General features: G+C 37.1%; 1 protein-coding gene across 1 annotated transcript in view; it reads left to right on the forward strand.

Moving 5' to 3' along the window:
- The window catches only part of kiaa1671.S (KIAA1671 S homeolog), a 130,254-nt gene that overhangs the window by 27,320 nt on the left and 79,344 nt on the right, over positions 1-23,590 (forward strand). Inside the window, exons 3-5 of the mRNA XM_018244035.2 lie at positions 310-397; positions 7,240-10,128; positions 11,579-11,698. Of these exons, the coding sequence (XP_018099524.1) occupies positions 310-397; positions 7,240-10,128; positions 11,579-11,698 (3,097 nt within the window). The remainder of the gene's footprint in view (positions 1-309; positions 398-7,239; positions 10,129-11,578; positions 11,699-23,590) is intronic.

A 23,590-nucleotide genomic window follows, 5' to 3' on the forward strand; every position in this document is an offset into this window, starting at 1 on the left:
TGTTGCTATGTGATTAAGTGGTAGTATATAGTGTTGTGCCTTTTTTTCCACTCTACATTATGGATATGCTCATATGAAAATGTCACAGGGAATTTTAGGTATTCCTTAGTAATTTAATAAACAAAACAATAATGAGTTCAGATTTGTGCAAGTGGCAGCCTGCAAGCTAGAAATCACCTTTGTGTGTCTCTTAGGTGCAATGTAACTTGTTAAATTGGTGGATGTAGAATTTATGAAGATACTGTGGGTTGACCTTTTTTTAGATGAGAAGTAAAATATATTTTATTCATGTTTTATTATATTTTGCAGATTGACAAGTTCACAACCAAACATGGAAATAAAAGATGCAAAAAATAATGAAGAACAACAAACTTTCAATGGATCACCAGACCCAAAGGTACTCTCTTATCATCCCGGAGAACTGAAAGGGTTAAATATTTAATACAAGGTGCATTTTATGGATAATGGCCAAATTTTGTTCCCAGGCCTTAGCAGTGCCAGATAAAATAAAGATAAATCTTTAGGAAAATATTTTACAACTTGCCTCGGAAAGAAACTTTTAGGAATATGACACACATGGCTTATATAACCCACTTGAATGGGAAATACCTGTCAGTGGAAGTATGTTTGTCACCCCTAAAAACACTCGGCATTGGTGCTTTTTGGAATTTAACGTGTAAGTGAAAGAAAGGCACTGCAGTAGTATTATATGCTTCTGAGCTGGCTGATGTAAACTGGTGGAAACAGAACTAATTTTTAATTTTATTTTTAATCTGATATTATCACACATTTATTATCACAAAAATTGAACCTTTTAAATAACCCCGACAAAAAATTTGCCTAATTAAAAAAACATAATTCTAAGCAACTTTACAATATACATTTATTAACAATTTTCAGTCCTTTTAAAGTTCTTTGTCAAAACAGGCAAATGCTGCTTTCAATAGCAACTAACTCCTGGTTGTTACTTTTTAAACAAAAGTCTTAGTTCCCCAGCAAAGATGGGTCTGTTAATCAGCTGACTTGTATTACATATCGACAGTGCAGAGAATAGAAAGGGACAAACACTGCTTTCAATAGCAATACATATACAAACATCATATAAAATGTGTAATATATACCTTATTTCAGAAACATCTAAGGGGGGCTGCCCAAAATGTTGGACCCTAAAAAGGAGGCTTGAACTAAAATTCTAAAAAACCTACAGAAGTACCTCGATGTTCGATGTTTTATCATTAGCATGTGCTGGTCAGGCTCGGATTTTACAGTACAAATGTGAAGAATTCTTCTTTTGCAGTTTCCTAAAAATTGTGATTTTCTGGTGCTGAAAAAAACCCATCGGTGCTACTGAAATCCATCATTTCACCTGCGCTCTCCCATGTTTCACACCTTTGTAAAACTATGGCAGAGGCAATTTAAACTAATCCTAGCTTTTTGTAATGAGTCTTTTCTGCTATGATGAAAACTCATGCTTCAAAACAATGAAGGAACTTTAAAAGTAAATTTTGTTTACAGCAACTTTTACACCACATTTTTAACTTTACACACCATTATAAGTATGCCTCTTAGTGTTTTGTGCAGCAGTAAACAATGCAGTGAATGTACTGTAGGCACAGACTTCTGACCCTTGGAACACCCACACTCTCATTATAATACTTAGCACGTAGGGGAAGTCAGAAGCATGAGAAGCTACTATAAGGCTGGTGGGGTATTTTTGGCTGCACTAATAGCATGCACTTTTAGTTTTAAAAGCCAAATTTGTTTTTAGCAAAGCCATTTCCTGCTTTATTTCCCAAGATTGTTGTGGGTTCAGAATAACATTGTGGGTGAAGGAATGATGCTATCCAGTTATTAGGAGACTGTGAATTATTAGGGAAGTCACAAGGGAAAGTAAATACAAAAGAAAATGTTATGCAGTATATTTGCTAAATCTGCCTTCAATTAGTGCATTCCATTTTGGGTTTCTGTCCCACACAGCAGCATTTCCAGGCTCAAACATTCATAAGACATTTTATGCCTATGGATAATATGATTGATTCCTAGCACTATGCCCTAACAAGTACTTTCCCTGTTGATATTTACCCCCTCTATGTAACAGTAAAGGTACATGTCACAGGACATAATGGTCTTACTGGAATAAGAAACACATTTCTAACTTTTTTACTGAGACACATATAGCTATCTGCACCACAAGGTATAAACCTGGTTCATAGTGGAAAAGGTGCAGAGACATTGTGTAACATTTCCTTGTTGACATGTGGAGGTGACCATGCAGTAATGTTAAATAAGGTTATCTCTTACAGGTCCCCTCCTACTTTTTTTTTTTTATTTATTGCTCCGAGAAGGTGGAAGTTACAAATTCAGATGCTTGAAATCCAAAACATGTCATAGGATTCATATAGGGATCTGAGGAGTGAATGACAGGGCAGAATCTAGGATAACCCCAAGGCACCGGGCCTGGAGAGAGCGTGTGATGGAATTGTTAGCAATTTTGCTGGCCTGAAGTCTTGGAATAATGCGGAAATAAGTAATATAAAAGGAATTTGTTATTTATTAATAAAATTTGAAAGATTTTCAATTTAAACCTGTTAGAGTGCCAAAAAAAAGTACGGTACCAGCAACTTCCTATTTGACAGGAAGGCTAATTGATATGCTCTTTCCTTCATTTTAAACTTGTTTTTCTTATCCAATAATGAAACAGACTTCTCATTTCTGTAATGATAATCTGTTTTATGGTTTGTTGAAGCAGATTAAAGTGGTCTTGTGTGATTTTGCCATTAACACAACCATCAAATAATACTGTTACATTTGCTTGCGTGATCAATACTTTGGGGCAGAATTATTCAAATTCAAACTGAGCTACCCTCTTCCCAGCCATATAACTATTATCACAGTTAGCACTTTACTAACTGCCAGGAAAATGTTCTTGACAGTCAGGAGAATGTTTTAAAGGAACAGTAACACCAAAAATTTAAAGTGTATTAAACTAATGAAAACATAATGTATTGACTGTGCTGCACTAGTTCAACTGGTGTGTTTGGTTCAGAAAGACTACAATAGTTTATATATGCAAACTGCTGTGTAGCCATGGGGGCAGCCATTCTAAAGTGAAATAAGGAGAAATGGCACAGGATACACAGCAGATAACAGATAAGCGCTGTAGTATAAAATAGGATTCTGCAGTAGTTATGTGTTATCTACTGTGTATCCTGTGCTTGAATGACTGCCCCCATGGCTACACACCTTAAATGGAAGACCTTAAAGAATGATTTCAGGGATCTAGGCTCTAAGATCAAGGAAAGGTCTTCCATTGTAATCTTTTCTGAAATTTTGCCTGTGCCACGTGCAAGTTTAGGAAAACAGCGGGAGTTTAGGGAGTTTAATGCGTGGCTCAAGTCTTGGTGCAGGAAGGAAGGGTTTGGGTTCCTAGAGCACTGGGCTGACTTTTCGTTGGGGTACAACCTATACAGCCGTGACGGTTTGCACCTCAATGGAAGGGGGTCCGCGGTGCTAGGGGAAAGAATGGCTAAGAGGTTGGAGGAGTGTTTAAACTAGGCAGGGGGGGGTGGGTGAGATAAAGGATTATGGGGAAGCTAGTGTAGACGGGGCAGTGGGGTTAGTAAGGGGTCATGGGGGAGGAGTGAGGGGGGCATACAGTTTACCAGCTAAGGAGGTCCCTCTGTTACAAGGAAAACAGAACTTAACGTATAATTCTCTACTAAAAGTAGTAACCTCCGCTGTATGCTGGCAAATGCACGGAGTTTGTCAGGTAAAATGGGAGACCTAGAATTAATTGCATGCTCTAAAAATTATGATATAATTGGTATCACTGAGACCTGGTGGGATGAAACATGTGACTGGATTGTGAATTTAAATGGTTACACCCTTTTTAGGAGGGACAGAGGGATTAAAAAAGGGTGGAGGAGTGTGTTTGTATGTAAAGCCTGAATTAAAGCCATGCGCTAAAGAAATAAAAATAGCTGGCACTGGTGAGGGTGTAGAATCACTCTGGGTAGAGATTTCGACTGGGCAAAAGGTATTAAAAAGAATTATCAATGGTGTATGCTATAAACCACCTCGTATAAGTGTCGAGTATGAAGCCCAGCTACTCTTGCAGATACAAGCGGCTTCACAGCTGGGTCAAGTTGTTGCTATGGGTGACTTCAATTATCCAGACATTGACTGGGGTAATGGGGTTGCTAAGACAGAAAAAGCTAGTAGGTTTGTAAATATGCTGAATGACAACTTTTTATTCCAGCTCGTTCAAGAACCTACTAGGAATAACTCTCTTTTGGACCTTGTAATAACTAACAATACTGAACTCATCTCTAACATTTGTGTGGGTGAGCATTTATGGAATAGTGATCATAACATGGTCTCCTTTGAGATTCTGTTGCAGAAGCAATTCTATAAGGGAGTAACTAAAACACTAAATTTCAGACGTGCAAACTTTGACAGTATAAGGGCATCTCTGCAACATATTAAGTGGGAAATGCTTTTCACAGGGTTAAACACAGAACAAAAATGGGAAGTCTTTAAAATGCTGCTTAATAAATATACTTGTCAGTATATTCCACTTGTAAGCAAGGAACGTCGTTTCAAAGCAAAACCTTTTTGGTTCAATAGAAGCGTTGGTGTTGAGGTGGGTAAGAAAAGGCGTGCTTTTAAGGCTTTCAAGTTAGCTGGTACAGCCGAAACATTTATAAGGTACAAGGAGGCCAATGAATCATGCAAAGAAGCTATAAGGCAAGCTAAAATTGCTATAGAAAAGGATATTGCAGCAAGCAGTAAAAAAAATCCAAAATTATTTTTTAAATATGTCAATAGTAAAAAATGAAGCAGGAAGGGGTGGGACCCTTACTATCAGAGGGGGGTCAGCTGGTTGATGAAAATAAAATAAAAGCGCAGATTCTGAACTCGTATTTTTCATCTGTCTACACAAATGAAGAACCAGTAAGTGAAGGTTTCCTTCTTAACACTCCCAATTCTAGTAATACAACTAATGATGCATGGTTCACACATGAAGAAATTCAAAAGAGACTTGAACATGTTAAGATTAACAAAGGTCCAGGGCCAGATGGTATTCATCCCAGGGTAATTAGCGAGCTTAGCTCTGTGATTGCCAAACCTCTTTACTTAATTTTTCAGGATTCATTGAGATCTGGCATAGTGCCGAGAGACTGGCGAATTGCTAATGTGGTGCCTCTATTCAAAAAAGGATCCCGTTCTCAGCCTCAAAACTATAGGCCAGTTAGTCTGGGTTAATAAAGGATAAGATACTGGACTTCATAGCAAATCATAATACTATGAGTTTGTGCCAGCATGGTTTTATGCGTAATAGATCTTGCCAGACTAACTTAATTTCTTTTTACGAGAATGTAAGTAGAGACCTCGATTCTGGGATGGCAGTGGATGTGATTTACTTAGACTTTGCTAAAGCATTTGATACAGTGCCACACAAAAGGTTACTGGTTAAATTAAGGAATGTTGGCCTGGAACATAGTATTTGTACCTGGATAGAGAACTGGCTAAAAGATAGACTACAAAGAGTGGTGGTAACATTTTCTAATTGGACCAGTGTTGTTAGTGGAGTACCGCAGGGCTCTGTACTAGGTCCCTTGCTTTTCAACTTGTTAATGACCTGGAGGTGGGCATTGAAAGTACTGTTTCTATTTTTGCAGATGATACTAAATTGTGCAGAACTATAGGTTCCATGCAGGATGCTGCCACTGCAAAGTGATCTGTCTAAACTGGAAAACTGGGCAGCAAACTGGAAAATGAGGTTCAACGTTGATAAATGCAAGGTTATGCACTTTGGCAAAAATAATATAAATGCAAGTTATACAATAAATGGCAATGTGTTGGGAGTTTCCTTAAATGAAAAGGATCTAGGGGTCTTTGTAGATAACACGTTGTCTAATGCTGGGCAGTGTCATTCTGTGACTACTAAAGCAAATAAAGTTCTGTCTTGCATAAAAAAGGGCATTAACTCAAGGGATGAAAACATAATTATGCCTCTTTATAGGTCCCTGGTAAGGCCTCATCTGGAGTATGCAGTTCAGTTTTGGACTCCAGTCCTTAAGAGGGATATAAATGAGCTGGAGAGAGTGCAGAGACGTGCAACGAAATTGGTTAGAGGGACGGAAGACTTAAATTATGAGGGTAGACTGTCAAGGTTGGGGTTGTTTTCTCTGGAAAAAAGGCGCTTGCGAGGGGACATGATTACACTTTACAAGTACATTAGAGGACATTATAGACAAATGGCAGGGGACCTTTTTACCCATAAAGTGGATCACCGTACCAGAGACCACCCCTTTAGACTAGAAGAAAAGAACTTTCATTTGAAGCAACGTAGAGGGTTCTTCACAGTCAGGACAGTGAGGTTGTGGAATGCACTGCCGGGTGATGTTGTGATGGCTGATTCAGTTAATGCCTTTAAGAATGGCTTGGATGATTTTTTGGACAGACAATATCAAAGGCTATTGTGATACTAAACTCTATAGTTAGTATAGGTATGGGTATATAGAATTTTAATTAAAAGTAGGGAGGGGTGTGTGTATGGATGCTGGGTTTTCATTTCGAGGGGTTGAACTTGATGGACTTTGTCTTTTTTCAACCCAATTTAACTATGTAACTATGTAACCCCAACTTGTTTATATACTATAGATGTGTTTCTGAAGCAAACACACCATGTTTACCAGTGCAGGATAATAGTACAGGATAACAGTACATAGTATAGTGTAATTTGTTTAAAACACTTTAATTTTTGGTGTTACTGTTCCTTTAACAAATTGGCACATTTATCAAAGCCATTTTGGACGCAGTTCATTAGAATTGATTTGACTTTCAAATTCAGTTCTATTCTAAGGGCATTAATGTGCGGAGTTTGCTACTGGTCAAATCACGTATAGCAACTAAGCAGGTAATATTTACAGGTTACTGTTTTAAACCAAATATCTGATTAGTTGCTATGGGTTATTGCATCAAAGCAAACATAATGCCTTTTATAAAAATAAAAAAAAAATCTCAGGCAAGAAAGGCAGAAAGATTGAAATATCTTGGGATTTTCAGCCTTGTATGTTCACACATGGTAAGCACATTATGGAAATTCTACGTGTGAGACCAGTCTGTTATTGCACTCTTTGGGTCTCTGGTTGGGGGATCAAAAAGATCTCTTTTTTGCTAGATCTAACTGCTTTAGTATATTAAATTATAAAAAGTAATATCTTTACATTTCAGAAAATTATCGATACAAAGGACTGTCATGTGTCAGAGGAAAAGCAGTGGAAATCACGGAGATCATTAAGAAAATCAGACTGGTATCTGCAATCCGAAGCCTGTCCAGATATTCCCATTGAGAGGAAAAGATCATTAAGAAAATCAGACTGGTATCAGCAATCTGAAGCCTGCCCAGATGTTTCCAATGAGAGGAAAAGTTTCCCTTCTAAAGATAAAAAATTTGATACAGCAACAGAAAGTACAAGCGAAAAAGAAAATATTACTGGCAACGAATTCAGAACTGTTAAGGCTACTATGTTTGAACACAATATTGAATGGCACAGTGTTAATGAGTCGGGCCTTCCAAGACATACTGTTCCAGATAAACATACAAGTAAGTCACCAGCTAATGAATCAAGTGGCTGGACTGCTTGTAGGGAGGGTGATAACTCTTCTAAGTATCAACAAAGCACTGAAATGTTGAATACCAGAATTCCTCAAGCTGATGTTGTGGAGAAGAGTACTTACGTTGCCAGCCATAGTCCACACAAACGTACTAATACTGTAGTTGATTTAAGTAATCAGAGAATAGAGCCTAGATATGAAATTGTTCAAACTATTGGGGAAAAGGTGTCCAGCGAGTCCATACAGTTGCTTCCAGAGCAAAATGTCCGGACCCTACGATCTAGAAGATCTTTTAGTAAAATAGAAATAGAACAAGAGAAATCAGAGTTGGATGGTGATGTCCTTGATCGCCCTTGGAGCAGGCTTCAAAGAAGCAAAAGTGAATACAGGAAACGCACTACACAGACCAGTTCACAAAACTCGTTTATAGATAAAGACTTTGATTTAGAAAAGAAATATGATTTAAGACCACCTGTAAAGGCACATGCTGACAATGCATTAACTGCAGAAAGAATAAGCTCAAATGAAAGCAAGGCAGATGCATTTACTATTTCTGCTGTTCAAGACAAAGAAATCAAAACAGAGAAAGCCAAACTGTGGGAAGAGAGTACACTAAGGACAAATCTGACAGAAAAAGAATCAATAAAAGGTTTGGAGCATTCTTCTTTTAGATCACCATCAGCAAATCAACCAATATCTGGAAAAGAACTGTTGGGAGAAGGTCATAGAGATTACTTAAAACCCCAGACTTACAAATCAAGCAAAGGCAGTGGTGAAAAAGGTGCACAAATTGCATCAGTGTTTGATAGTAAAGATGACACTGGTGTTTATGGAGAACAGTTCCATAGTTCTAAAGTAGACAATTTTAAAGAAAATGCAAACCGGCCTTATAGATCTGTCACAAAGAACAATTCAGAACTGTTGTACAAAAATACAGTCAAAGAAGAATCAATGGCTGTTTTTGAATCAATGCTTAATAATGACATTGAACAGATGAAGAAAAATCTCAGCATGCATTCATCTTCAGTGGACACAAAACTTTCTCAAATAGACAACAGAGTTAACAAATTATTCACAGAACATGAATGGAGAAGAGAGCAATCCTTGTTTCCTTTAAAAGATAATAGCAAAGTGGAAAATACCACATATGATTTCACCACATACACAACTAATGAGGCATCTACCGGGAACACTAACAAAGTCACTGCTGATAAAAATCCAGACATTTGTAACAAATTTACACTGAGAGACACCTCTCCACAAGATACAAAGGTAACATATTTTGCTGTGACGTGCTTAGATAAAAAAGAAAAAAGTGAAAACGCTTTTGAATATCAAGGCACTGCTGTAAATCTCCAATCAAACAATCTTTTTGTAAAAAAAGACTTAAATACAGACAAACTGTATGCAGCGTCACACAATGATAACTGGGATTCTTGTGTTGGTAAACAAGACTTTGCAATACGAAGGGAACCAAGTGTACAAAACAAAAGCAGAAGCCAGGCTTTTGTGAAATCTGATTTCAATGTAAAGTCTGATGTAAAGAGTTTAGAAACTTATAGGCCAACTACTATTGATATAGATCTTTTGCAGGAAAGACATAGAAAAAAGCCATATGATAATGAAAGTAGCCTTACACACAGAGATTCTTTTGCAGAACACTTGGCAAAAGATTATGATCACAAACAGCATATGGGACCTGAACATTTTGATCTAAAAGGGACATACAAATCACAAGTTGTCGATATTGATGCTTTAATGATAGATTATAAAGACTCTAAAAATAAAAGGGATAATCCTGATCAGGGCAGATCTAAGTGGGAGAGGTCAAGATCCTTCAGGGAATGCTCAGAAAAGAATGATAGCAGAAGATGGAAAGACCCTGACGTGACACATTTCACATATAATGAAGGAGTCAAATATGAGACTGTCTCATCATGGTATGCTTCTCGAGAACATTCTGGACATGAATCAAAAGCCGAAGACCATAAATTCACTCATCTTAAGGATGAAAGTCGGTCTACTGATTCCACTTTTACTGTTGAAGCAGATCATGTAAAACAGTCTAAAACTAGAGAGCATCAATCCTGTAGTAAAAACATAAGTACTGTGGATGCGCTGCTTGACTCATCAAGAGAAAGGAGACGTGCCCACAAACTGCCAACTTCCTTGCTTGAAGACTCCTATGAAGTAGAAACGGGAAGGCAGCCATCAAAGGGTTTTGGTTTTATTGAGCTCAGTGTTGATAATGATGAAGACGATATCAAACTAAAACATCAGCCTACCAACCAGACAGCAAATAAATCCAGTGTAGCTGAGATGAAACCAACACATTCTGAAAGAAGACACCCAGCCAAGTCTAGTGATTTAGTAGCGCTAATGTTAGAGGACAAAGAAAGGAGAAGGCAAGATAGGTTAAAGCAGAGACCTATTGATGATTATAATGTACAAACTTTATCATCAAGACATTTCAATGAACAAGAGCGTGTACAAAGTGGTAATAAGGTATGTAATGTTTGTGTTCCTTACTTTTATTAAAGTATGCTTGATACCCCTTTCTTACATAGAAACCAGTTAAAAATATTGATGTAAGTTTGGTTCTGAATATTTTTGTAAGTCAACACCAATCTTTAACAGTGAAAGCGAACTTCTAATGTCCATTGTCATGTAAATAAGTATTAGATTGTGCTGTATGCTCAATAAATACATTAGTCATGTACAAGGTAATGTTTTATTATTAAGAAGAAAAAGCAGAACATTTTTAAAAATGTTGATTATTTGGATAAATGAGTCTATGAGAGAGAACTTTTCCGTAATTCGGATAATTCTGGATAACTGGTTTCCGGATAAGGGATCCCATACCTGTAGTTGATTCATACCCATCCTTCCTGTGTCTGTATTGACATAAATGAATGAAATGTACCTGTCACTGCTCACATAGGGCTGGCTTTGGCCAGTATATAGTTGTGTCCTTAAATTGACTCTGTTTGAGGATAATATTTTCTTAGTTTAATAATTTGTTTGCAAGTGTTAAACAATGTTACAAAACGTGCTTTATTGTGAAACAGAGGCATTCATTTTCTGCTGTTTGCAGGAAGCAAGTCTGCTGTGTGACGGCATATACCAGGTCACAGTTCTTGCTTCATTTGCTGGATGATAGTATACACATATTCCTTCCATGTGGGTAGGGGGATTCATTATCACTATGCTTTTGGACATATATTGTAGTGCATGGCTGGGGCAGTTAAAATATTCTGAATCTGGTAGTAGTAACTTTTCTATTGCCGCCTTACATCTAATGAAATTTCTCCTGAAAAAACACACTTCTACACTTACATTCTTAAAGTTAAATACACTTTGTGGTTGCTCATAAAACTTTAATTATTACAGTGTTTTTTTATTTTTCTGCTTAGCCTCAGTGTGGCTCATGGCAGAAATGCAACAAGTCAATTGAATTATAGAACGCCAATTTGTCAGTTTATAGGGAACTGTGTAAGAATGGTGTAAATTCTGAGAAAAAGTAAGATGCAGGAAAGGCATTTTGCCTGTGTGGGACTGGGTAAAAATAGCATTAATGCTGACATGACAAAGCCAGTTCTAGATGAGAGTCCTGTGTTAAAGTATCTATAAATGTGCCCCTTTTGTGACGGTCATCACACACATGTAACCCGTTCCTTTCCTGAGCTGACAACATCTGATAGGGCCATGCTGGAAATCCTGATTGCCTTATAATTGTTGCCAGATAAGAACTAGGTCAATAGTAATACATGTTGTGAATAATCTATTGAAAAGCTTTTTGTAGTGTACTTTTGCTTTGCATACTATTCTTTATTGCCAAGATGAAATCGGTAAGCCCATCTGCACAGAGCGGAGCTCAAGTGAGTAATTTTGAAATTTTAAAGACCTTTCGATGAATAATAATAATAATTTTATTTTTATGTGTAACTCTTTAAAGCTGCATTCCCAGGACTACAACAAAACAGTATACCATTCAACAACAGTTGAAGTTACGACTGAAACATCCCATAGGAGAAGTACAAAGCAACAAAGAGGGAGAGCAGAACTGTCACAGCTGGTAAGGATTCACTAGAAATTTATTTGTTATAGAAGCCAAATTTATTAGATTTATTTTCCACATTAAAAAAATAAAACATTAAGGGCATTATGGGTTTAAAATGAGCTTGCTAGTTTTCTGAGAAAGGCTTTCATTTAAAGATGGTTTCTTGAACCTGTATCTTCAGCACCTTCTATAGCTCATTTCTTGTAGCCTTTGGAAAGTGTTTGGCAACAGAAAACCTGTATGTGCTCCGGTGGGTGATAAAGTTATCATGGGTAAGTGGAAATAAATCAAAAGTCTGGGTTGCCAATACCTGTACCATGGCATCAGACCAGTGATACAAATTTAATTAAAAGTGTTTCTTTACATGACCTGCAGAATATTCGGTGTCGTTTTAAAGTAGTCTGCCAAATGTCAGAAAGGGGACAAAACTGTTTTTCTCACTTCATTGGTACAGTGTTCTGCATTTATACTGTTGCTGTTAATAGCACCAGGCAGAGAAATGTTCTTGACAAATGTGTGCAAATAACTGTCACGGTCTTTAAAATGCAAATGGTTTTTGTTTCAAAGATGTGGTTTATTAAGGGAGCACAAAAAACAACATGATTTTATTTTTTCTTGGTTTTTGTATTGAAGGGTATGACATGTCGAACACTGCTGTACTCTCAAGACTTGCTTAAAAGATACTTTCGTTGTGTCAACCCTCATTGAGGTCACAGTACGCAGTAATAAAGATTAAGTTGCACTTGTTAAGAGACACAAGAAATCAGAGGTTCCTGCTCCATAGAGTTTAGAATACACCAAGTATTCAAACCAAAATTAATAGTTGAAATCATGTTTTGCTTTTGTTCTGTCACCAAAAAGGTTTGCAGTCTGTCAGACACAAAGGCCAACTTTCTACCTGTCTGGATCTATTCCTCCAGGTGGAGCAGAAAAGGGCACCTGTTGCTTCTTGTAGTACATGCTTGGTATAACAATGAGTGAGTAAGGATTTTCAAATATAGTCTATAGACTTCAAAAGAAGGCAGTGCTTCTTAGATTATGCAGATACATGTATTAATAGAACTTCATTTTTCAGTAAAGGAATTGCATTTGTTTGTGAAGTTCTATATTTTTAGTGGGAGTGGAGATTGGGGTGGGTCAAGGTTTCAGTGGACTAGGTGTGAAACAATACACAGACTTAACAGCAGTATAATTGCATTGCTGGTAAATTAGTACCAGGCCTGACCTTGGCTGGGGTTTAAAGGGGTTGTTCACCCTCCAAAACTTTTTTCAGTTAAAGGGATACTGCCATGGGGAAAAACATTTTTTTCAAAATGAATCAGTTAATGGTGCTGCTCCAGCAGAATTCTGCACTGAAATCCATTTCTCAAAAGAGCAAATAGATTTTTTTATATTCAATTTTGAAATGGGGCTAGACATATTAACAATTTTCCAGCTGTCATGTGACTTGTGCTCTGATAAACTTCAATCACTCTTTACTGCTGTACTGCAAGTTGGAGTGATATCACCAAACAAAAGAACAATGGGAAGGTAACCAGGTAGCAGCTCCCTAACACAAGATAAGAGCTACCTGGTAGATCTAAAAACAGCATTCAATAGTAAAAACCCATGTCCCACTGAGACACATTCAGTTACATTGAGAAGGAAAAACAGCAGCCTGATAGAAAGCATTTCTCTCCTAAAGTGCAGGCACAAGTCACATGACCAGCTAGCCCCATGTCAGCTTTCAAAATTGAATATAAAAAAATCTGTTTGCTCTTTTGAGAAATGGATTTCAGTGCAGAATTCTGCTGGAGTAGCACTATTAACTGATGCGTTTTGAAAAAAACATGTTTTCCGATGACAGGATCCCTTTAAGTTGTTTTCAGATATTTCACCAAAATTAAAAAAATATATTGAAGCAAGATCACAGGCTATAGTTGGTGGAAGGGAGGGGTTAGTCTACCTTGCATGGCAGGACTGGAAATATAATGTGACTTTACTTTTACTTTCATACGTTGCCCTGTTTAGAAATAGAAAAGCAATAGGTTTTCCCTAATTAATGGGCGAAAAGTCCAGCACAAGTCCTATTCATTGCCCTAACGCTGAGTGAAAAGGAGGGTACACTGTCCCTTTAACTGAATGTCATCCATCTAAGTGCTATAAATTTGAGAAGGAAAATGTGCATTGCTACATCAGGCCATTTGATGTAAAGATTGTGCAAAGACAAGTGAATACACACCTGACTGCCCTGCTGTGCCTTTGACTACTATTACAACTTTAGAAGCCCTGAGAACGTATCTTTCTACATTGTTGTAACACCCCTTACAGATCATCAGCTTTTGCATTGCTAAGTGCAGAGTAGGTGGATGCAATAAATATATGCTCTTTTGCTCTAGTGTTAATGTTTAACTAGGACTAGAACATAATTTCTGTATTTGATAAATGGATTTCAGAGTCTCCATACCTAGGCAATCATTTAAAAAAAAAAACGGCTTTAAAGGAAAATAAAATAAAAATAAAATAGATAGTAAATATAGTAGATAGTATGTGCAAAAAAATGTTTCTAATATAGTTAGTTAGCCAAAATGTCATCTATAAAGGCTGAAGTGACTGGATGTCTAACATAACATAACACTACTTCCTGCTTTTCAGCTCTATAACTCTGAGTTAGTCAGCGACTTTAAGGGGGGGCCACATAGGACATAACAGTTCAGTGAGTTTGCAATTGATCCTTAGCATTCAGCTCAGATTCAAAAGCAACAGATATGACCCATGTGGCCCCGCTCAAGTGACTGATTGGTTACTGCCTGGTAACCAATCAGTGGAAACCAAGAGAGCTTAAAAGCATGAAGTAGCTAACTGGCTATTATGTTACACATCCAGTCACTCCAGCCGTTTTTTTTTGGCTAACTAACTATATTGAAAACAATTTTTATTTTGCACATTCTATTTACCCAGTTTTTATTTTTACGCTGAACAATTCCTTTAAAGTCTAGTGATTGCATGATCAGTAGGATAATATAGTGAATAAAGTACCCCCTCTTGTAAAATATAAGGATATTATAAGTTACCGAGGAGTTTCATGACCATATAAAAACACGAGGCTGAAGGCCGAGTGTTTTTATACAGGTTATGGAACTCTGAGGTAACTTCTAATATCCTCATATTTTACAACCGGGGGTACTTTATTTATTATAATACACAAATTTCAGTGAGTCATGTGACGGAAATAACATCAGAACTCACCGTTTATAACTGATGACATCAGAACTCACCGTTTATAAGGATATAATTTACAAGATATTCATGGCTTTTGTGTATTATATTAACATTAGGTATGTATTATTGTTGATGACCCAGGTTGCAGGTAAAACTTAGTCCCTGTGTAAAATGTAAATTGCAGCAATAGAATTCTTAATGAATCAGATGAGCATAGGACTGGCCAGATATGGGATGACTTTAACGTAGTTGGCCAGCTTAAATATATTGCAATATATGGACAAACAATCCCTGTGTTGTTTAAAGGGTAAGGCATTTTTCAGTAGCAGTATGCACAAAATGTCTCTGTCTTAAATATATTGATAATGGGTTGAGTGCAGAGGACTCTTGTATTTGACTTATTGTTGAAGACCCTTGAAGAATTTCTATAGCTAACACATATTTTCATCTTAGGAGGCATGATATAGCCTACTGTTATAAACTGAAGGTTCAGCTGGTTAAATTTACTGTAATGGAAGAATGAGATCCTGCCCTGTAGCAGACTGCTGTGATTGCAAGCTGTTGGTAGTGACTTGTACGACCTGCACACATTTTATGTTAAGATCTCTCTACTCTTTTACTTGTTTGTAATAATGAAAATATCTGCTCTGTCTAATATTTTATGCAATGGTGCTTCTCTGTACTGCTGGATGGATTATATACCACATTACCATTGATCTACCAACAACAATCTTCCTGATGTATGCCTCTAAAAACAGTTAATACTGTGCCACAATTCTGTTCCATTCCTGTCTGAGGCATAAAAGAGATCATACTTTGAACTAAGACTATAAAAACCCAGTCATAAATGTACAGTCATAAAGTTACAACCACTCAGAACACTTATCCCCAGTTATCTGGCCTTCAGGTTTTATCTTCAATTGTAAAGGTTCATATGCCTTGTACTGGTAACAAGTAACCTTTGTAACTTTGTATTATCTGCACTACTGCCAATGGGAGCATCAATACACGGTTAAAAGACAAATGGGAACATCACTCATAGAAACATATGTCAGGGTGGTTTATCAGTTTTTCAGGGGTCTCTAAAGTGAATAATGTAATTCCGTGTACTGATTTGTAACTTCCAATTTGCAGTGTCTTTCCTACCAATAATTTTTAATATAGATGGAGTATAATGAGAAAAAGGCATAAATGATGATAGTGTGCAGGTATCAAAATGGCAATTTGGAAATGTTCATTGCTTTTTCTCTAACAGGAGTATACCGCGTATAGGCATGTAAACATGAGCCAGTTGTGCTGTCATCAGCAAAAAATGGAATGTACAAATAAAAGTCCTCATGTGTTTTTCCTGCAATTCAAGATGATCTGCTAGTCTGGTCATCACTCTGCACTGCATTCCTCCTGCCAGTTGCATGCACTAGTGCACACCAAGGGATCTGCCTGCAAGTGTCATGAGGAGAACCAACAGTTCTGTCGATCTGTTTTGTCTGTTGGCTTACAGTTGGTTACACTTTATAAGAGTTAATGGAATTAAGCAAACACAGGCTGTTACATTGAAACCGCCTCAGGTTTGATTTTCATGCTGCTGCAGTTGGTCATAGCCCCAAAATATTCTGCTTCACTTTACAGGCATTATACATCACAAGTATTATGTATAGGTGAAGCTTACAAGCTAAGGTTTCATTGCAATCACACTTGCTGTTGTCAATATTGTCAGATGGCAGTTAAACTCCCTGTATGTTTTTGGAGTGTGTGAGGAGAGTACCTAGAGGAAACCCACACAATGGCTGAAATAGAATCTAGAACCTTAGAGGACATGTAAAGCCTACATTTTCCTACCATGTATATAGGTTGGGCATATCTTCCCCACCCAAGCCACATCATTTTTACTGCATATACCCCCTCTATTTGCCAATGCCATCACATTTTCCTACAACAAATAGCAGCTTTCATCTGGCGGCCATTTTCCCTCTGACACATCATCAGTAACATGACTTTTGCAAACAGGACATGTATTCTGTAAAGTTCATGCAATGCAGGATGTAAGTTTACACAGGCACAACATACTTTGATAAAAAGTTCTGCTGGGGTTAAAGGAGAAACAAAACTTTAATAAAAAAAACGTTATTAAGGGTTTGTTTCTCTTTTACGCACTGTAACGTTTAAGCTGAGCTCAGAGGTGGTTAGGAGAAAAAAATAGGATCAGACAGCTAGAGCGGAGTTTCTATGGAAACCAGCAGTGCTATCTCCTCATTGGCTGTTAGAATAGAGGGCATGTTTAGTAATCAGAACTGAGAAGAACTGAGCATGCTCATGAGCCAACAGCCAAATTAAATTCCTGAGGAAGGGGGCAGAGTGGGTTAGAGGAGTAGAAGGATTTTTAAGTGATTAAGGGGATGCTGCAGCCTTATGTTAACCTTTTAACAACCAGAGTTAAAGTTATCTAAAGATTTCAAAGAGGCTGTTCACTGATTCAATTTTTATTAACCATTGTGCCACCAGTTGGTTATCCACTTTGTTGCCTGCTTAAGTTTGTAGCCCTGAAACAAAACCCTGATCACCTCTTTTGTGCATGGTTTTATAGAGAACCATGATATTCCGCAGCACTGTATACTAGAAGGGTGCATGCATCAAGCATGGAGATTACATATTGGCTGATATGGGAGGTAAAGAAGGCCCTGCTTGATAGAGCATACAAATGTGATTTTTCCCTACAGAAAGTGGAACTCTGCTGCTAACACCTTTTTCATTGACACAATCTACAGGGATACATGAGCAGAAATCCTGTCCTTTCCACTGGCCATATTGTTTTGTTAATAATAGGCTATTAGGTTGCCTTTAATGCCCAGAGATCAGTTCTCTGTGTTGAAGAGAAAAGCTGGCATGTTTTCCATGAAACAAAACAACCTCTTTGATTCCCAAACCCCTCAGGACAGGATAATTCATTAGATCAGGCAGTTTTTTTCTCCTCCACTAAATCTCAGGAGACTAATCACATGGTTTCACTTCTATTTTTTCTGTGTCCCCAGACCTCTCTTCTTTCATAGCCTCACCTTGGAATGAATCCATGTCTCCAAATTACCCATAAACCACTGTTTTGGCCCAGTAGTTTGTGTTTCCTTTTCTGCTGCCAAAAACACACCCTGTATTACTTTTGTTTTCTGGAGAATATTGTTTTTTTTGTCATCATAACTTAAACCTGCATTTTAAAGTGGTTCAATAGTTTTATTTTGCCAAAATCTTAGCAGTTTAGATAAACTGTTTACACTTCTTTGCTGATGACAGCTTGTTTGTCTTTTTATGTAATTATATGCCCTCTTGTGGAATATTTAAGCATCTGCAAAGAAAAATGCAACTAAACTACAGTGAGTGAAGCCTCAATTTTACATTCCCTGATTTAAAGTTTTTCCTCATTTTACCCGTTTTTTTTTTTTTTTGAGGTCCTGCCAGTATATATAATGCATTTCCCTGAATTTACATTTTCCATGATTTATTTTTCAGATCCCCTTCAAAAAATGTAAATGGGGGTTCTACTGTTTTATAAAACCATGATAAATCCACCGGCATATTCTTGACTTTTAAGCTTAACGTTTGTACACAATTGTAAAAATTTTTCTGTATGGCCTCATTACTCTGCATTTCCAACTTTCTCAGAAATATAAAGGATGATTATACCTTTTGGACTTTCTGCTGAATTATTGGTATGCTGCCATTTTGGTCTGTACAGGGTATGAGCAAACTAAGGCTGAATTTCCACAGGCATCTTGAAGTGTAGGCCACATTAAGAGACACATTTATCAAGGGTTAAATTTCAAATTCATGGAAGTTTTTTTTTAAACTCCCATAAATCAGATTGAAAGAATCGAATTGTTAAAACTCTGACAAATTTTACCGATCCGAAAACTCGAATAGAATTCAATTAGAATTATACAAGACTCGGTGTGAGTTTTTTTTCTCAGAAAAAAACGTGAATGTCAGGAAGGCTGTAAACCTCACCAAATTTTCTTTGAAACTCTCCCATTGGCTTGTACAGTAATTTGCCATGTTTTAGGTGGTGAATAGTCGAATGTAAATTCTTAAAGGTCCAGAGTCTGATAAATCTTCAAAATCTAATTAGAATTTTTTAAAAAAACTCAAATTGAGTTTGGATAATACCCTACCCGAATTTGACAGGTTTCCCCATAAAAATTTTTGAGAATTCGAATTTTCAATTCGACACTTAATAAATCTGCCCGTAGTCTGTAAAGGGGCAGATCTCTAGGAATCTCTAATTATCTGCATCCTATCATGCTAAGGCAGTTTTACCGAAAAGAAGGAAAGGAATCGCTTTGCATAATATAGGTGGCTATCATTATATCTAAAATACAGCTGCCTCAACAAAGCACCATACCAGTGCGTTGTACAGCCCTGTTACAAATTCAGGGTATTTTTAAAATAGTTTTAAATAACCACAATAAAAGCAAATTTTGTGTTTGTGTCATAAAATTATCACAGCAAACAGCATTTTAGGGGTATCAATATTTTTTGCAAGGCACGCTTACAGGGAGGCTTGTAGAAATGCCCCCACAATCTGAGTCTGTATTAGCAACTACACGTATCTGTGTTATGTAATTCATAACAAGCTATGTGTAATATCACTGGCTAGAAATAGCACAGCCCTGGAGCAGCTCACTGTTGAATGATCTTGTGATTCTAAATAGTACTGAAAAGTCAGTGATAAATAGTACTTAAAATCAGTGTTCTGTTTTTGGAAGGTACGCCGAACCTTGGAAAACGGAGGCTTAGCTCATCTCTACAGGGAGCTTGATAGTGCAAATGGCATACCGGAAAAAAAAGGGTCTTTATGAGCAGTGTCCCACATACAAAACTATTTTGCTGCCCACACATTGTGAGCTGTCTTGTTTTTCCTCAATCTGTTTGAGAAAGATATACAATTGCCTACAATTGACAATTCACATGACAATTCATATTTTAGCTGCTTTTCAGCTAGTGAAGGTTACTGAAATGTGATACCATAGCTCTAAAACTTGTGCTGAGGATGAGATATTAATATTTATTTAAAAAAATAAAAAGCTGACGAAGGCAACAGCTGCCTCCCAGAGTCCACCAACATATGGATGATTAAGGATGACATACATCCTTCATATATAAGACAAATGATGGGCATATTTGGCTCTAGTTAAACTATTTTGTTTGTTTTGTTATTAATGTGTTCAAACATAGAAAATTAATCTCCAACACCTATCCTATTTAGGCGTGGTGGTAATTATGGAAGTGTGAACACCAACACCCCATCACAACAATTTTAGATTTCACCTAATGTGTTTTTCTTCTGCATATATGCACATTTAACCCTAAAACCCCTGTATATGTAAAACAATATTTTATTAAATATGCACTTATATACAATTTCTAACAACATAACTGTTGAAATCCTTTGTTTAGATGAGCTGGACTTCCAATAAAAAACTATTTTGGAAAAAAAAAAAGAAGCTGTACAGGAAATAAACCCCAGTGTTCGCAAAGACCACTGCGTAAAGTTTTCGAACAAATGGCTTTTGCACACAATAGTGTATATAATACATTTTCACAATTGAAAAGCATTTTTTGTGCCAAAATATTTCACGAAACTCGAGAGAAAGTGTTAACGCTAACCTTTGCAATAATGAGCTATGTAATATTCTCCAGCAGCAGTCTGTATAGCCAAACTCAGTTTCTTCTCCATACAACCTGTGTGCCGTAGGCCTTTAAGACATCAGGAATGATTTATAATTGACAATGGTGGATCATATTATTCAGGAAAGAATGGACATTAGCAGGGTGAAGAGGAGTGAAGCTACAGATGTACAAGTAGCATAGCATGAAGAATTCATTCAGGTCATTTTGTGGGAGTAAACAGTAACTAGTATAATGCAGTCATTTTTCATATTCTGTGGCGAAAATTGGTGGCAGGAAAAAAGCTCTCCCATTGAACAACGAGCAGTGTATGTGCTCTCTTACTTTTCACTGAACTACTCTTGCTGGGTAATTACCTTTGTTTTTTCTGCTTAAAGCAATGTAGTCAAATGAGACTCCTGACTGAGATGCTTTTAGGGGCTAGAGGTCAATGTGATTTTAAGCATTTTGCTGCTGTGTTTTTAGACAATAAATCCTCTGCATTGCCCGGCTGGGTGTGTGCACAATACAGAACTTTCTGTAATACAAATGCACATATTTTATTCATTTAGCACAAGGGATCACTGGAAAGAAGAAATAGGAGTGGCTGAGGACTCTGCTGAATGTAAGGTCCCATGTTAGCAATTATCATCACTTGGGGTTCCTAATTAATTTAGCTTTTATTGTTATTTTGAGATAAATGATATAAGATCAAGTATAGGTTCCACCCCATCAAATTCTAGCCTACTTCTAGAGATGCAGATTATAGCTTAGGCACACACCACCTGAATGTGACTACTAAAATCCATCATTTAGTTGTGACTCTCCACATGTCCTATTGAACTTTGCCAATAAGCCTTTCATGCCACCTCATGAACACATATTTTGTTTTTATGCAGAACACTTGCTTATCTCCTGATGCAGAATTGCTGATGTTCAAAACGTTTTACTTTAATATATACTCCTCTGGGACTGAAAGCAGATATGCACATTGCTTGGTAATTCACTCTCCAACCCAATGTGGACTTGTAATTGTAAGCTTCCAATAGCAAGGCTCACTATAGCTACATTATATTATATAGCTCTGTGGAAAATATTGGTACTATAAAAGTCAACTACAATAACAGTGCGTAATCATGTCTCTTTTTCCTCAGCATTGTCGATAGAACATTTCTTTGCTGCCATCTGTTGGCTTTAGTAGATATTGCTGTATAATACAGTAATTTCATTGCTACAGCACTGTCTCTGCTGCTGTAATATATATATAGTTTTAAAGGTCATCATAACTGACTGTGTGTCACTTTCCACAGTGTCAGCAGACAACTTTTAAGACAAGGTAAACCATGCTCTATTAAGAAAATAAAACAAAGTAATCACCATTCTAATATATAAATTATTTTAAAGTCAACGGCCATATATTGGGAGCAAGGAGCTCACTTTGGTTTAACCAGACTTGCTTAATAATAGTTTGGCAAATCATTTTCTAGTAGTAGTAGAGAAATAGAAAACCAACAGACCCAACATGTAGCTGATTCTGTGGAATTAAATGAATAATTAAGGCTTGTTCAATATAATAATAGCTGGTTCCAAATAATAGCAGCGGGGAGTTTAATTAGTGAGGTCATTCATTCAATGAAAAAAATGTGTCAATTACGGTCCTTATTAAGGAAGGAAGGCAGCAAATGTTGTGCATGCTGGTTATAGTGTATTTCTCTCTGAGTAAAATGGGTCATTCCAGACATTGTTCAGAAGAACAGCATACTTTGATTAAAAAGTTGATTATAAAATAAATGCAGAAAATGATACGCTATTCCGCTAAAATGATCTCAAATGCTTTAAAATGGCAACCAAAAGAAGAAAGATGTGGAAAAAAAATGGAAAACTGCCATTCAATTCTATAGAAGAATAGCCAAAATGGCAAAGACTCAGCCAATGATCAGTTCCAGGAAGATCAAAGAAGGCCAAAAGTTGTCTGTGAGTACTGTTACAATAAAAATCGCCTATGTGAAGCCAAGCTATCGGCTAGTAGCCCCAGCAAAGTCCCATTGTTGAAAAAAAAAAAAATTGCTGAAGGCACATTTTGTGGACATGATTGTTCTTTTTGGGTCTAGAGGCCGCAGACAGTTTGTCAGACGACCCCAAACACTGAATTCAAGCCACAGTACAGTGTGAAGACAGTGAAACATGGTGGCGCAAGCATCATGATATGGGGATGTTTCTCATGCTTTATTCACTTTTTTTAAACACACTGCAATTATTCTGAGCACAACTGTACATACACAATATATCGTTTGCAGCACAGTACATAAGCACTGAATAAGTCCCTAAAGCTGGCCATAGATGCAAAGATCTCATCGTACGAATCGAGGATTCGTACAATTTTCAGAACGTGTGTGGAGGCTCCCGACATTTTTCGTCCGGCGGAGATCGGTTGTTTGGTCGATCGGACAGGTTAGAAAATTTCTGTCGGCTGCTGATAATATCTCTGCGTGTATTGCCGATCGTACGATTTTCAGTGGGAGACTGTCACTAGCTTTGTCTATCGTACAATTGCTGTCAGGGGTAGAACATCGGCTGATCTGTTCTTTACCTCCTTTATTTGGTCAAAATGGTAAGACTTTGATCTGAATGGTTAGTGGCAGGTCGGGAGATGGGAAAGTCCGATTGTACATTGATTCGTACTGTGGATCTGTGGCCAGCTTAAGTAATGAAAGATCTTATGCCCCCAGTAGCTTAAATATCTCTTCAAAGTGTATACATTTGTTTGCACATTAAGGTTATTTTTACGTGGTGTTTATGTTTTCCTAGGAGCAAAATTATGTATGTATGTATGTATATATATTTTTATTTGTAAAGCGCTCCTTAAGGGCAAAGCACTGTACAGCAAAACAATAAATTAGTAGTAACAAACATTATTAGAAATACAATTCACATAAATATAAAAAATATAATTACAATACAGATTAAGTGCTCAGTGTCAAGGAAACAAAAGGCTAGAGGACCCTACCCCGTAGGGCTTACAGTCTAAATGGGAGGGTAACATACAGACAC

Source organism: Xenopus laevis, chromosome 1S (assembly GCF_017654675.1).
Source record: "Xenopus laevis strain J_2021 chromosome 1S, Xenopus_laevis_v10.1, whole genome shotgun sequence".
NCBI lineage: Eukaryota > Metazoa > Chordata > Amphibia > Anura > Pipidae > Xenopus > Xenopus laevis.